Raw genomic sequence first — 15,313 nt, 5'->3', positions numbered from 1 at the left:
ACGTATGCAATGATTAGCACGAGACCTGACCTGTCTTTTGCTATATCATTGTTGAGTCTTTTTATGTCTAATCCAGGTTTTGAACATTGGCAAGCGCTGAAATGGGTAATAGCCTATGTCAGCAGTACTATTGATGTTGGGCTGTGCTATTGTAAGAGAATTGGACCTTATGAGCTAATTGGTTATGTAGATGCTGACTATGCAGGTGACAGGGATTCTAGGAAATCAACAACTGCTTTCTGTTTTACTTTAGGCATAAATTGCATTTCCTGGAAATCCAACCTGCAATCCCTGGTTGCTCTGTCAACCACTGAGTCAGAATACATTGCCATTTGTGATGCTTTTAAGGAAGCTGTATGGTTGCAGGGCCTGTTAAAAGAGGCTCAATTGATTGAGAAAAATGTTGTAGTGTATTCTGATAGTCAGTCAGCTATACACTTGAGCAAAAATCCTGTGTATCATGAAAGAACTAAACATGTGGATGTCAAGTTCCATTTCATCAGGGACTTGATTGCCACTGATGTTGTTAAGTTACTGAAAATTGATACTGAGGAGAATCCTGCTGATATGGGAACTAAAATTGTTACTAACTCTAAGTTTAAGCACTGCTTGGACTTATTGTTTGTTGAATAATTTTTTGATGCAGGTACCGAGTGATGAAAACCGTTGAAGAAGCCGTGTACTAATCTGAAGATCGACTCACAGGGTGGTTGGACTTCAAGGTGGAGATTGTTGGATTGAAGCCCAACAGTTTGTGTCGAAGCCCAAGCCCATTAGGTGAGGTAACAACTTGGAGGCGTCGATTGTTGAGGTAAAACGACACTAGACTTGAGTCATTAAGTCCTGGTGTATTTGACCATTGACTCGACTGCCACCGCTGGATACTCAGCTAATCCAACGATCAGGATCGCTTCTGCTAAGGCATACAAAAGGATTGAAGACTCTTCGTTTCTACTTAGTCGATTCTTATTATGTCATTTTGTACTCGTCGCTAGGGTTTGTTGAACTTGTGCGATTCTCTCATCTTGTTCTTCTCTGAGTGATATTGTGAGTCTGGTTCGATCGTCTTGATCGTGAGTTTCTTGTGAGAACTGTGTAATTGATTCTGATATACTCTGAGTGTGATTGTGAACCTTGAGAGGTGAAAGTGATCTGTGAAGTGGTGTGATCGATTCGAAGACTAGTACACGAGCTTTTCCGGTTGGAGCTCAACGAGGATTAGGGTTCAAGCCATAGTTTTGGTTTGGATCTGAACCTCGGTAAACTCTGTGTGTCTCTTTACTTTTCTTTATTGCTTTCTTTGTTTGTGTGTGTGTTGGTTTTCACAAGTTCGATAAGTTTGATATTGTTCTTTAGGGCTAAAGTTTCCTACACACAGTACCTATTATTCTTTTTCTCTTTTTTCCGCTTCACACACTCTCCGACGAAGCTACTAATTCACTACGCAATCTCTCTCTCTCTCTCTCTCTCTCTCTCTCTCGAGATAAAAAGGTACGGCTTTCTTTTTGGTTAGTCCAAATTGTGTGGCGTCCTTTAGTCGTTTCCATCCAGCACATTACAGTTCGGAGAACTTTCTGGTGGTTCAATATTTTGCCCAATTATTTCTCTGTTTTTTTTTTTAATCAAGCTTCGAGTGATAGATTACAGTAATGTTGTGCTGAAATGAATGTTCATGAACTTGTCCATCTGTATCGGTCTTCTTCGTTCCTTTTTATTCTTATTTTCTTTGTGATTCTGTTCGTCGACGTTGATTCGAAATTTAGGGTTTAGGGCTCGGGCGTTATTCCATTTGTTGAGTTGAGGAATTTAGCGATTCTCAATTGATTCATTCATTCTTTCAGGGGTTTTATATAGTTATTGTGTGTGTGTGTGTGTTTTAATATTATTTATTGTGTTTTTGTTTATGTATGTGAACGTATTGTTTTTCTCATTATAAAATAATGAAAGCTCTGTCTTTGCAACCTTTATCATCAATGCTCCTTAAAGCTCTCTTTTTAAAAGCTTAAAGTACAAATTGGGCATTTGTGTAATTATCATGTCTGTTACTAGTTGCATGAAGTTTGTTAAGTGTATGAAGTTAGAAATTTAAATTTCTTACATGATTATATTTTTTAGGATGTCCTCGGAGACAGTAAGTCCACCACCACCGAGATCCCCATCTGCAAAAGTGATCGGAAATGCTTTTGTTGAGCAGTATTACCACATTCTTCATCACTCCCCGGAGTTGGTCTACAGATTTTATCAAGATTCGAGTGTGATTAGCCGACCCGGCTCCGATGGCGTTATGACTTCGGTGACAACTATGCAAGTAATTTCTGTCGGTTTATGTCATCATTCTTTTCAATCTCTCACGCTTCAATCTTCAAAAATGAAGTTCTCTGCATCAAAAAATAGCCCTGAAACTGGCTTGCAACATGTCATGTAATAGGTCCCTTTACCTCGCTTTTTCACGTTTCAAGTAATAAGTCAACGGGTTGAAACAGAATATTTAGAAGATGCATTAGTCTTTAATAGGGTAGAATTATCAGAGAAGGCATTGATGAGTTAGATTGGGATTGTATTAGGAGAGCCACTGATCACTCGAATTACTCAGAGCTCTCAAAGGATCCAAGTTCGCAATTCTTATTCCCAAAGTCTTAACAAAATGATTGAAGTTTTTCTATTTAGACATTAAATTACAATGCAGACGTGTTGATCAATTGGTTTGGACATTAAATTAACTAATTTTTTTTTATCGGCTTCCTATTTGCTTTGAATACAGGGTATCAATGAGAAGATTCTTTCGTTTGATTACAAGGAGTGTAAGGCTGAGATAAAAACAGCCGATACCCAGAAGTCTTACAAAGACGGGGTTAGTGTGCTTGTGACCGGATGCTTGACGGGCAAGGATAACTTGGAAAGGAAATTTGCACAGTCATTCTTTCTTGCCCCGCAAGAAATTGGATTCTTCGTTTTGAATGACGTCTTTAGATATGTCGACGATGGAGAACTGTTGGAAAATCACCCGGTTAAGGAAGTTGAAAATGTCACAGCCGCAGTGGATCCTGGTAAGTCACTTTGTTTGAGCTTTCAAGTTTGTCTACTGTGTTCTTGTCTACGAAGAGCTCATTTAATCCTCTTTTTGAATGATGAGGTAGAGCCGGTTCGCGTCCGTGTTCCTGATCCTCTTGTACGGGATCAAGTAAATGGAAATCGGAAATCAGATCAAACTAGTTTTGAAGTTGCAGTGTATGAAGAACCAAGCAGCGAGGCACACTTAGCGAACGAGGAACCATCGATTACTATAGAACCCGCGTCTCACTCGCACGACAATGTTATTCCCATGGAAGTTGAGACCTTAGACGATGGACCGAAAACATATGCTTCCATTGTAAGTGAGCTTCATTAGCGTAGAATGAATATGCGCCTGTTGTAATTTGATGTTCTTGTAGGTGAAAGTTGCAAAGGGAAACGCGATGGTGACTAAAGTTTATGCACCGACCACCAATAATTTAAAAGTGGCTCCCAAGAAAACGGAGACTCATTCTATTCCAGTGTCTGAAGCTTTAGTGCCAAGCAAAACAAGTACGCCCGAGAGTCGCAATGACAACGGAGAAGGTAGTTATGAGTTTTCGAGGGAAATCAGAAGACATTGTCATTATCCTTGGAAGTTGGACACTTATCATTCAACCTATTTTCCTTGTAGTCGAAGGTTTCTCTATTTATATAAGAAATTTGCCATTTGCTGTGACGGATGATCAACTTGAGACAGAGTTCAAGAAATTTGGCCCGATAAAACAAGGAGGCATTCAAGTCAGAAATAATCGGGTATGTCACCGAAACACATTACTTACAATCTGGAACATGAGTCATATTTATTGTCCGCGCTCTTTGACTTGTCTTTGCAGCAACATGGATACTGTTTTGGGTTTGTTGAGTTTGAGACTGCCAGTTCAATGGCCAATGCGATCAAGGTATATACACTCTCCTCTTCTGAATTTGAGTCGGTCTTCTCAACCCATTTTTAGCTATAAGATTCTACAAGACAATTTTGCATTATAGTTTTCGTCGCTTGTTTTGTCGAGAAAGAATCAATCAAATGTGCTCATTCAATAGAAAACCGATTTCTTTATGCATACTTCGGGGCAAAGATATGTATGCTGAGTTTTCTTATTTTACGATGTGTTCAACATTCGGTTGACATGTAACTCCTTAGGCCTAGGACCAAAGCAGTCTCTCAGTCTCCCCTATAACTATTGGCTTCTTTTCGATGATCATCAAGCGAGTCTTGACTAATATGAATTCAACAGAAACTCAAAATAATTCACGTCACAAGCTCAACTCCCACTATGCTCTTACAAGAGCACAATCAACCGAATTCTTCGATATCCAGTTTGCTCGTTTTCTGAACCTGGGTATATACAGCCGTTCCTAAACACGAACAATCAAGTGAAATTCGGTTCAAAAGCGGAGTGAGGATTGCACTTTTTTATCTAACAATGTATCTCAGGCTTCCCCGATCACTATTGGAGGCCGTCAAGCGGTGATTGAGATAAAAAGAACTACCTCACGAGGTAATTAAAAAAAAAAGCTACAATCCCAGCCCCCGTTTCGTGTTTCGTATTTACACTATTTCGTTGTGTTTTTATTCAGCTGGGAATGGGGGAAGAGGTGGAGGCAGGGCTTCAATGGGTCAGGGAGTGCCACGTGGCAACGGCTTCAGAGGCCGCGGCGGTCGGAGATTCGGAAGAGTCAATGAATTCGTGGATCCCCGCGGAAGTGAATTCCCTGCCCGAGCTGGTGGTAGGGGCTTTTTAGGGAGAGGAGGCCGACCGAGCTACCATGCCGTTGCTGACTCAGCATGAGTCTCGATCCCCCTCCCCATCGGTTAGTTTTTTTGGGGGGGGGGGGGGGGGGTTGGGGGTTGGGGATTTGATTCAGAATTAAGTAGTGTAGTTGCTGTAGTGTCTAGTGAGTAGTGACTGGTGATTATTATTGAACGACCCTTTTCAAAAGTTGGGTCTTTCCGAGTTTATTGGTTAATTTAATGATGTTATTCTAAGGCTAGCTATGCGATTAGCCAATGAGCTATTTGTTGGAATTCAGGTTGGCAACTACCAGGATTATATTAAATGTTTTTGAAAGCTTGTACTAATGTGATTGTTTTACGTCAAACCTAAACCTAAGAGCAACCGCATAAATTGTCAATTTTTTATACCTCATCAATTTTTTTTTATTCGTCTACGTCATCGATTGTAGCACTTTGCATAAAAATCACTCTAATAGTGTTACCATCAAAAGGTGATTGAAGTAGATCTATTCTATCCAAAAGGATCAAAAAAAGTCGGCAACGGCAACGGTGCAAGAAGTTGTTATTATTGTCATAATCATTACTACTCACAACATTAAGTTGTTAAAAAAAAATTGATATGTCATTGCCCCATAATTAATAAAGCAATTTTGATTGTTTGCATTGGAGTTGCTCTAAGCTTTATTCTAAACTCTCTTCATTTCTCATAAGAGAAAAAAATAATTAAAGAATATATGACAATTTCAAACGTGCTATATGTTACCGGTCCGTCTCGGCCCGGTAAAGCGGCGACGGCCGTGATAGTGGCCGTCCTAGGACTCCCCCGACGCACGGCCGACTCAGAGCCGGCGCTCGGCCACGGCCGACTCAAGGCTGGCACCCGGCCATGGCCGGCCCAGAGCCGGCCCTCGCCTCCGTGGCCGGCTCAGAGCCGGCCCTCGCCTCCACGGTCGGGTCAGCGCCGGCCCTCGCCTCCACGGCCGGCTCAGAGCCGGCCCTCTCCTCCACGGCCGACCCAGAGCCGGCCCTCGGCCAAGGGGATGCCCAAAACGCCCCTTGGTCGCCTATAAATACCGGGGTCCCTCCCCTGGTCCAGGTAATCCGAATTTGAGTACTGAAACGCTGTCAAACTCGTACCTCGCTCGTTTCTCTCAAGTCTCAGCCTCTAAACACTCAAACTCTCTGCATTCTACCTCAACCCTACTAATGTTGAGCGTCGGAGAGGTAAACAGAGGCAACCCATCTGTTTCCCCTTTGTAGTTCACATATTCTCTCTTGCTTTTCAGGTACCGAGACGAGGTGAACATCATCCACAGCTAACGGAAGACTCGGGATACCGAGTCCGACACGCTAGAGCCCGAACGCGACCACTTGGTCCGGCCTTGGGTCGAACCGTTTGGGGCTCCTAAATCTTTGTCCGAAAACGAGCGACAACACTATATAGTTATATAGTACTGTATACAAATCCCTTATTGAATTGGCTATATTTATGTTTGATGATAAGGTTTATTCTTTATAACTCGTGATTAAATATTAAATATAACTTTTTAGTTAAGTAAATGTCTACACATTTAATTATGGGCTATATAGCTAATTAGTCAATAATAAACTTGAGTTTTGCTAAATAGCTAAGATTTTGTTAATTTTTTTAAATAGCCATTAACAAAAATTGTGGAGGATCAAATATCCAAAATACCTTTCATTAAATATTTCATAATTAAAATTTAAAAAAAAATATTTTGTAACTAACTAGGCCACTTTACACTCAAAGTTTGGGATTTAGCCCACGTTTTGAGAGTTTTAAAAAATAACCAATTATATTAGGTGGCACTAGAGGTAATAGGTTAAAATTCTATATTTGTCCTTAAATAAGTATAACGTTTTTTTTTTAGATTCATCATTTTATCTCTCTTGTTTTTTAATTCATCACTTTCTCACTCCTACTTTTTTTCAAACATTTTTTTTGCATCAAAACTTCAAAAATCCATATTTTTCTCATACGAACTCGAAATTGAGTGATTCCAAATCCTACAGACTCATGGCGTCGAGATCTTCAAAAATAGACCCATTGTATTTGATGAAAAATCATGTTTAATGCATCATGTTTACGTTTCCATTTATTTTCATATGATTTTTGAAAATTTTTAGTTATTTCCATGTCTAAGGTAGTAACATGATTTTTCTACATCTATGACATTAAACATGATTTTTCATCAAACACAGTGGATCAATTTTTCTACATCTATGACATTAAACATGATTTTTTAGTTATTTCCATGTCTAAGGAAGTTTGCTTTTGGTCATATTTCTAGAACGCCCATAAAAAATGAGATTAAATAAATTGACCATAACCACATTTAATGACCCTTCTTATCTCTCACTTTATCTCTTTAAGACCACATTGACGCAATCACATGATGAATACCCTACATAGAGCCTCGACGCCAAGAACACCATTGACGAGCCAAACTAAAAATTTGGTAGTACTATTAGTATCAGTAAATTTTAATAAATAATTATTAATTTTATTAAATAACGTATATTATGTGTCAAATGAACCAAATAAACAAACGAGGGGTTACCAAAAAAAGGAGATCTCATACTCAACAAAATTATATGTCAAATTAACCAAAATAAAAAAAAAATGACAAGTTTTGAAGGGAAAAAAAAATATCCCAGTGACAACGTATCATCAATTCAAAATTTATAATGAAAAACACATATTCAAAGATCAATTTCCAAAAGTTTAACAATCATCAAATCAATACACATCTGAAAACCTAGAATCATCGATCCAATTCAATATAGATTTTTTAATCAAAACAATAAAATTAACAAAGGAAACCCTAACTTCCATCTTTAAAATTGGACCAATGAGACAAGATTTATTTAACTCGATCATGAAGAGTCTAGCGATGACAACAATAAAATCACCACCAACAACACCAAACCCTAAACAGGAACGAGAATCATAGGACTTGAATTAAAAGCTTTGAATCTTTCTCCTTCTGGTCTAAATAATAAAGCTCGTGGTAAATGGAATTTTTCTTTGTCAATAATGCGAGACAGTTTCGAAAACTTTGAATGTCAATGTTAGAGAATGAGATTTAGAATATCGTAGATAAGAAACAAACAGTAACAGCATATATTGAAATTACTTTGAATTTCTAAAAAATATAAAGGAAAAATGTGTATAGTTTTTTGGATTTTACCTTTTTGTCAGACAAATCTTTTAAAAAATTAGGGTGGAAAACTCTCTTCAAGTGGAAAAAAATCAATATATATATATATATATATATATACACATATATATATACATATATATATAGAGAGAGAGAGAGGACAGTTATTGATGAGTTATTGATGGAGAAAAACATGGAATTCAAATTTAAGCAATCATGAAATCACTATTTTAAAAATTAGAGTTATAAAATTTTATTTGAATTATATACATGTTTAAGGGTATGGTTGAAACTAAAATTTTGTTTTAATTAACACATAAGCGGAATTGGCTACTTTATTAAAAGAATTCAAATGTTGGTTATTCTGAAATCTCGACGCTTCAAGTGCCTAACTCGTATAATTTCTCTTACTTCGATTATACTAAAAAAAATTGTATGAATAAGATAAATTTAATGGATCATACATACCATCTCTTTTTTTTTTGAAGGTTTGCCAAAGACTGATGATATAAAAATAAAATAGCATTGTAAAACAAAAAGTAGAGAGCATAGTCATGTTGTTAATAGCTATTAACAACATGACTATGCTCTCTACTTTTTGTTCTACAACTGCGGAAACTGAACGAAAATCGGTCGATAATCGTCTTACCGGAGAGGATTGGTACCGGTTTGCTAGTTACCATTTTCGTTTCAATTTATCGGCACTTTCCAGCGATTATCGGTGGTTTACAATGGATTCCGGTGGTTTTCGTTTGTCGCAATCTCTTGATTTTCGGTAGGTAAGTTTCGGGAGTTTATCAAATTTTGGGGTTTTTTTTCATTTTTTTAATTTTTTTTTACTTTAATCCATGATTTCAAGGGTTCGAACAATGAATATGAATTTATTAGTTGTTTTGTATGGTTTTCTATGTATGTTTAGGTTTAATCCGAACTAAATGTCATTTTTAATCCGAATCTGAGTTTTTTTTTATGTTGTATGTTGTCGCAGTTTTTTGGACAACGATTTAGGAGTCGCAGACGGTTAGACCCAAGGCCGGACCAAGTGGTCTCGTCTCGACTCGAGCGTGTCGGGCTTGGTATCCCAAGCCGTCCCTTAGCTGTAGGTGATCTCTGTCTCGTCCAAGCACCTGAAAAGTAAGCAAAGAAGGTGTGAACTACAAAGGGGAAACAGAGGGGTTGCCTCTGTTTACCTCTCCGACGCTCAACATTAGTAAGATTGAGGTGGCTTGTAGAGGGTTTAGTGTTTAGAGGTCGAGACTTGAGAGAAACGAGCGAGGTACGAGTTCGACAGCGTTTCAGTACTCAAATTCGGATTACCTGGACCAAGGGAGGTACCTTGGTATTTATGGGCGACCAAGGAGCGTCGTGGACAGCCCCTTGGCCGAGAGACGCCTCTGACCCGGCCATGAACGGCTCTGACCCGGCCATGGCCGGCTCTGACTCGGCCGTGGAGGCCATGGCCGGCTCTGACTCGGCCGTGGAGGCCATGGCCGGCTCTGACCCGGCCATGGCCGGCTCTGACTCGGCCGTGGAGGCCATGGCCGGCTCTGACCCGGCCATGGCCGGCTCTGACTCGGCCGTGGAGGCCATGGCCGGCTCTGACCCGGCCATGGCTGGCTCTGACCCGGCCATGGCCGGCCTTGAGGTGGCCGTGCGCCGGGAAAGGCTCGGGGAAGCCGCCATATGATGTCGTTGCCGTACCGGGCCGGGACGGACCGGTAACATTAGCCCCCCGAGTTTATTATCGAGTGTAACTCGTGTGATAAACTCGAAGCCTCCGCCGTCATTGGCCCACCGGAATAGCCCATCGCCAAGAGGTACGTCCCGGCGCCCTTTAATATTATTATTTTATTTTTTGTCGGTCATTCTCGTCTCGTTATTCGCGCCCATGGACCCCATCGACCGCCTATCGGGGTGTGGGACCATTGAAGACGATTTGTTTCATTTGCTCGGGGATCAACACGTGGACTTGGAAACTTTTTGGACTCAATTTTCATCTCTCCCGAGCGTTGCTGACGCGCCTCACTCATCGAGCACGAGCAGCGTCGTCACGATGGCCGGGGAAGACCTTGCCTTGGTCGAAGCGTGGTTGACCGGTGATGGAGGGGGCGCTCGGGCCGGAGACGGCCAGCGCCGGCAGGTGGCCGCCGGAGACGATGCGTGCGCCGGAGGAGGCGGCCGGGCTCAAGGCGGCACCGGCGGCCCAGGAGACGTCGAGGAAGACCCACTCGGGTCGAGGGACAGCGCCTTGGCGCTTACCGGTGGTCTGGGTGGCGCGCGCGCGCCGGAGGCAGCCGCGCCTGGAGCGGCCGACGCTGGAAAGGGCGCGCCGGAGGAGGTCGGCCGCGGGAATGGCGCCTCGGCCACGGGAGGCACGGCCTGGGTCGACCCCGACCTCGAGGGAGCCCTCACTCGGCCGGGCGAGGCCGTCGGGACGCCCGCCTGTCGCGTTGGCGGGGAGAGCCGCTCGGGCGCAGCGACCGGCCCCGGGGAAGCCGCGCACGGCGAAACCAGTGCCGGGGGGGGCGCGTCGGCCGGCGTCGGCGCCTTCTGTGCCGGTCCCGACGTGGGGGAGGTCACCGGGTGCCCTGGAGACCGCGCCCAGGAGGAGAGCCCCTCGAGCCCAGCTGCGCCGGCAAGGACGAGCGCCGCCGGGGAATCGCCGGCGCCGGGGGACGCCGCCCGTGGAGGCGCCAGCGCTGGGCAGGAGGCGGCCCGGCCTGGCGACGCCGGGCAGGAGGTGGCGGCTCGCCTGGCCCCTGGGGAAACCCTAGGCCCGAATGGGCCGGGCTTGTGTGGTGAAGACCCAGCCGGCTGGGAACTGGGCCGGGCCGGCAGGTCAGGCGCGCGGGAAGAGGACCCGGCCGGGCAGGGGCCGGACTGGGCCAATGGGCCGTGCGCGCGCGAGGGAAGCCAGACCAGCCGGGGCCTGGGCCGGTCTGCCGGGCCGGGTGCACACGGGGCGAGCGCTGGGGCGCCCGGGCAGAGCCCACGGGCCGAAGGCTTGGCCAGCCGGGAATCGGGCCGGGCCGACGGGCCAGATGCATGCGTCGGGAGCGCCGGGCCCGCGCATGGAGGAGCCACCCAGCCAAGAGACGGGCTGGGTCCTCGGGCTGCACGCGTACGCCGGAGGGAGCACGGTCGGCCGGGAGCCGAGCCGGCCCGACGACGGTGGACCGACCGGGCGGCGATCGGGCGCGCCCTCGAGCGACCACGCCGGGGCCGAGGGGAGCCAGCCGGCTTGTGAGGGCGGCCATGACGAGGCCCCACCTTGCCCAAGCGCGGGTCACGACGCCGATCGTTCGAGTGATTCGCCCAACCACCACGATGCACCTGCCGCGTCGTTTTCCTCGACCGTGGGGGAAGAAACGCGAGCCTCGGCCTTCCCGGTTGGAGAGTCGGCCATACGGGGCGAGCTCGATTGCTCGGGCATCGACGTCCCGAGTGTTGTCAATGGTGCCCACAAGAAGAGTTGTAATCTTTATTTTGAACATTTGATGTAATAAAGTCTCATGAAGACTCTTGCTTGTAATTGCCTATTCATTCATTAATAAAGTTGAAACGTTCATTCAATCTTCCTTGTCTGAAGCTTTATGATAAAACCATAGTCTTTTAGTCCATAAACAAACTAAACAACTTACGAAGAGACAAATGTAGATTTGCATGAACAAACTCTTCGTAGTTTGCTTAAAACGATATATTCGCAATCTAAGGGTCAAAGGACTATTGACCTCAGTATGATTGTTAGAAGAATCTATGATGTCTGGTTATGAGGCATTGAGAGTTTGGGACTCTATAGTTCTTCTAGGTATCTTCCGAAGATACTGAATTGACCAGTGCACTTCTAGAGACAATATAAGAACAAACCATTTAACCTCTTATGTCTCGAAGTCACTATGTATGAATTGCATCATGCTTACCTTAATCCTGAAATGAGACATGTCATTTCACACCTTAGTATTCTCATTTGAGAAAGTCAAATTTCGGACTCACTATGTGATTCCGAACAAGGCCTATTGGTGAGGTACTAAGTTGTGAGTCTGTCATGAGTAACTTTGTGAAGTTCTCATAGATATGGAATTCATGTACAAGATTGCTGAAATGCAATGTATGTCACCTCATGCTTTGTTCCTTGGAGTGTGAATAAATGAACTGGCCAGTGTCCAAATTGAGTCCTGACTCTTTTGGATGAAACAATGTGACTTGTTAGCTCCTCGTCAATACATTGTTTCTAACTTATTCACAAGCGACAAAGGAGTTGAGGAAATAACAGCTAGAAGGGTAAAATGGTAATTTAGTAAATCCCGACTAGCTGATGACATTCATGAAGGGTAGCATAGATAATATTCAGTGGATCCGCTCATTATAATTAGGTCGAATTCTTGAGTAGAAAACAAATTCATTTGAACCGAGAGATTTTCAGTGTCAGCTCTTTAGTGGAGTCAGCTGGCATTAAGCTAAACTTGGAAAAGGTTTGTGAACTTTTGAGTCCAAGTGTTTAGCTAAAGCTTTGTTCATTTGGGTCCATGAGGTCACTGTCACGAATCACATCGATAAGAATAGTTAAACTGGAAGCTAAGTCAAAACAAGAACGAAAATAGTCAAAAGGGTATTTTTGTCTTTTGAGACAAAGGATGAAATGAATGTCAATAAATTTTTTGACAAGTTCATTTGATGACTTAATGTCACTCGGCCATAATATGATTAATTGGGCCTTGTGAATTAATTTCATTTCATAAGAATTTTATTGAAAATTCTTAATGGGCCTTTTTCATGTTGTCATGAACAAAATGGAAAAGCTTCTTGAAGCCCTTTCTAGATGGTGTAGGCGCCCATATTACCCAAGAGGAAAGAGAGTTTATTTTGTGCATAAATGTATTAAGATACTTGCCAAAAGAAAAAGAGGAAAGAAATTTCCCCTAAGGGGAAAGCATGGTAGGCGCCCAAAAGGATCAAGAGAGAAGCAAATAAAAGAGGAAACAAATCCAAGGACTTACTTGCTTAGTCTTGGCCGTGTGACTCTTTGAAGGAAAAGGGAAATTGGCTCATGAATATGTGATATTCTATAGAAGAGGAAACTACCTTATTGAAGGTGAGACCTCTCCTATAAATAGGAGCCTCATTCCACACTTTTCATTCATGCAAAGTTTTAGAGATTGAGAGCTTCTCTCTCTAGACTTGGCCGCCCCTTCCTCTCTCTCTCTCTAGTTTATATTTTCGATTTTTCTTGTCTTGGCACCTAGGTCCTCACTCGACCTAGCGTTTAGCTCTGCGACTTCGAGACTCGTTCTTAAGTCGTAGTGTTTAAAAGTGCCCACTCACTGATTCCTTCTTTTCGAGTGATTTAGTGATAGAAACTTTGGTGGTTGCTCGAGGTGCCGAGGAAAGGAAGAGAGACGTGCTGCGAGGGGAGACGAGCGTTGCAACTTTCCAAAAGCTTCTACAAGGTTCAAGCTTCAAGAAAGGTTAGTAACTTTAATAGCTCATATTAGTTTTTATTTACATGTACATGCTCTTGTCTAGGTTAGTAAAAACTAGTTTTACTTAAAAAGAAAATTTTTAAATTTCCGCCCCTTAACGAAGCGTTAAACTTTTTCTTAAACCCTAGATCGATTCCAACACCGAGTTCGCTCTCGATCATCAACTTCACGAGTCTAAGAAGGCGTTACAGTATCCCAGAGTGCGTGTCGATCCTGAGGCCATTACCCGACGATCTTCCTACTCGCCCGCGCAAGGGGTACGCAGCGGTCCACGAGGCGAGTCTCCGCGGAGGACTAAGACTTCCCTTTCAGCCGGTCATCCAAGAATTGTTGGTTCGCTTAAGGGTGCACGCCTCGCAGATGTCCCCGTCCTTCTATCGGGTGGTTGCGGCGTGCCACATGATGTTTTTTCGGGCGAAGAAGAGGGCCATCACTGCCGACGATATTCAGAACCTCATGATGGTGCGAGGGGTGCCCGGGAAGCCTGGCTTCTACCTGGCGTCGCACCGCAAGCGCCTCGCCATTCTCACCAAGGTGAACTCGAAGCATAGATACCCCTGGGTATGGGTGTCCGAATCGTCTTTCGGGGTCGCGCCCCTCGTCTTCGGTCCTGTGGCCGACTTTCCACCCATGGGTGACATCGAAGGATCCGGGCTCGACGCGGTGATCAGAGCGGTCCCAGAATCGAGGCGGCAAGGAACGCTCTTCGAGTCCCCAGACCTAATGGCGAGGACGGGGTGGTTCGTGCCTAGTGACGATGTTCCTTTGTGCCCCGACCTCGACGCGGGGGTCCCGGAGGATCCCTAGTCCGAGGCGGGGGGGTCGTCAGCTCCCTCCCCCGACGCGGGGGGTACTGGCCACGCACATACTTTCGTGTTATCGTGTTATCGTTGTTTCCCATTATTTGTGCTTGTCGTCATGTTTTAACTGACAAACGCTCTTCTCTCCTCTGTAGGTACCATGGCTCGACGTCATCGACCGCGCGCGCAAATGCCGAGAGCGATGCCCGCTGACGACGCTACGATCGCGGCTCGCCCCCCAGCCGAGGCCCGTCGCGGGGGGTCACCATCGCGGGCGAGGAACGAGGCGATCTCTTCCAACAAGCGACCATCATCGTCGGCTTCTCTCGGGTCGCCGTCCGGACACAAACGCGCTCACACGTCGACGGTGTCAGACAGTTTGGACTCCATGCTCTTAGCGGAGGCGGCAGAGTTGAGAGACCAGTGCTCCCGGGGGATCCTTGAGACCTCCTTGCGGGATTTCAAGGGCCTGCTGACAACGAGTGATCTTGAGCACTTCCAGAATGGGATCGGCGACGCCCGAAAGGTATGACTCGTTTTCATGTGTTATGTATCGTTGTCGTGCTTATTGTGATTATACGCGTTTCCTTCGTTTCCACAGATGCTCGCACGCCAAGAGCGGAGCGATCGCATTCTCCGAGATATGCTACGACGCATGCAGATCATGGAAAAGGAGAAGGCGAGCATGACGGCTGCGCACGCTGCCTCCCTAGCGGAGGTTCGCACCGCCCAAGAGTTTGAGACGCTAGAGAAGGAGCTGGAGCGAGCTCGCGGAGAATCGGCCGCCGAGAAAGTGCTTCGTGAGAAGGCGGAGCAAGCAGCTGACACCTTTCTGGGGGAAACGAAGAAACTCCAGGCGGCACTCTCGAGCCGGGATGCGGAGCTGAGCATCGTCCATGCTCGGCTATCGGTGAGCGAGATTGCTCGGGTCAAGGTGGAGAGGGAGAGGGACACCTTGCGGGCGGAGATGCAAACGCTCGTCGAGGAGAAGGAAGATGCCGTGCGATCCAAGACGGACTTGGAGGACGACTGGGACTTGACGTTGGAGGCGGCCCGTTACGA

The 15,313-nt window shown here is 45.0% G+C and overlaps 1 protein-coding gene across 5 annotated transcripts; it reads left to right on the top strand.

The window, feature by feature from the left end:
- Window positions 1-1,351: 1,351 nt before the first annotated feature.
- LOC149407947 (nuclear transport factor 2-like) lies at window positions 1,352-4,894 on the top strand. 5 transcript variants are annotated; one of them, XR_016297476.1, is made up of 9 exons: window positions 1,352-1,491; window positions 2,116-2,308; window positions 2,762-3,047; window positions 3,138-3,370; window positions 3,432-3,597; window positions 3,686-3,807; window positions 3,888-3,953; window positions 4,405-4,553; window positions 4,633-4,717. XR_016297476.1 is itself a non-coding variant. In XM_089616133.1 (9 exons), the coding sequence occupies exons 2-9, from the start codon at window positions 2,117-2,119 to the stop codon at window positions 4,842-4,844; spliced, it is 1,341 nt and encodes a 446-aa protein (XP_089472259.1). In that variant the 5' UTR covers window positions 1,352-1,491; window position 2,116; the 3' UTR covers window positions 4,845-4,894. The 5 variants fall into 5 exon arrangements, 4 of the variants coding, with proteins under 4 accessions (XP_089472259.1, XP_089472262.1, XP_089472260.1 ...); XM_089616133.1 differs by having other exon boundaries at window positions 4,490-4,553; window positions 4,633-4,894; XM_089616134.1 differs by lacking the exon at window positions 1,352-1,491 and adding an exon at window positions 1,518-1,577 and having other exon boundaries at window positions 4,490-4,553; window positions 4,633-4,894.
- Window positions 4,895-15,313: the final 10,419 nt, after the last annotated feature.

The sequence above is a fragment of the Urtica dioica genome, chromosome 1, assembly GCF_054948205.1.
Source record: "Urtica dioica subsp. dioica isolate 48M chromosome 1, U.dioica_male_clone48M_v1_H2, whole genome shotgun sequence".
In the NCBI taxonomy this organism is placed as follows: Eukaryota; Viridiplantae; Streptophyta; class Magnoliopsida; order Rosales; family Urticaceae; genus Urtica; species Urtica dioica.
This window is presented reverse-complemented; position numbering and strand designations above follow the sequence as displayed.

Excerpts from the sequence above, each read along its gene's own strand:
- LOC149407947 (XM_089616133.1), top strand. The coding sequence starts at position 2,117 with ATGTCCTCGGAGACAGTAAGTCCACCACCACCGAGATCCCCATCTGCA. Across the intron at positions 2,309-2,761 it reads CTTCGGTGACAACTATGCAA|GGTATCAATGAGAAGATTCT; the intron begins GTAATTTCTGTC and ends CTTTGAATACAG. Across the intron at positions 3,598-3,685 it reads TCGCAATGACAACGGAGAAG|TCGAAGGTTTCTCTATTTAT; the intron begins GTAGTTATGAGT and ends TTTTCCTTGTAG.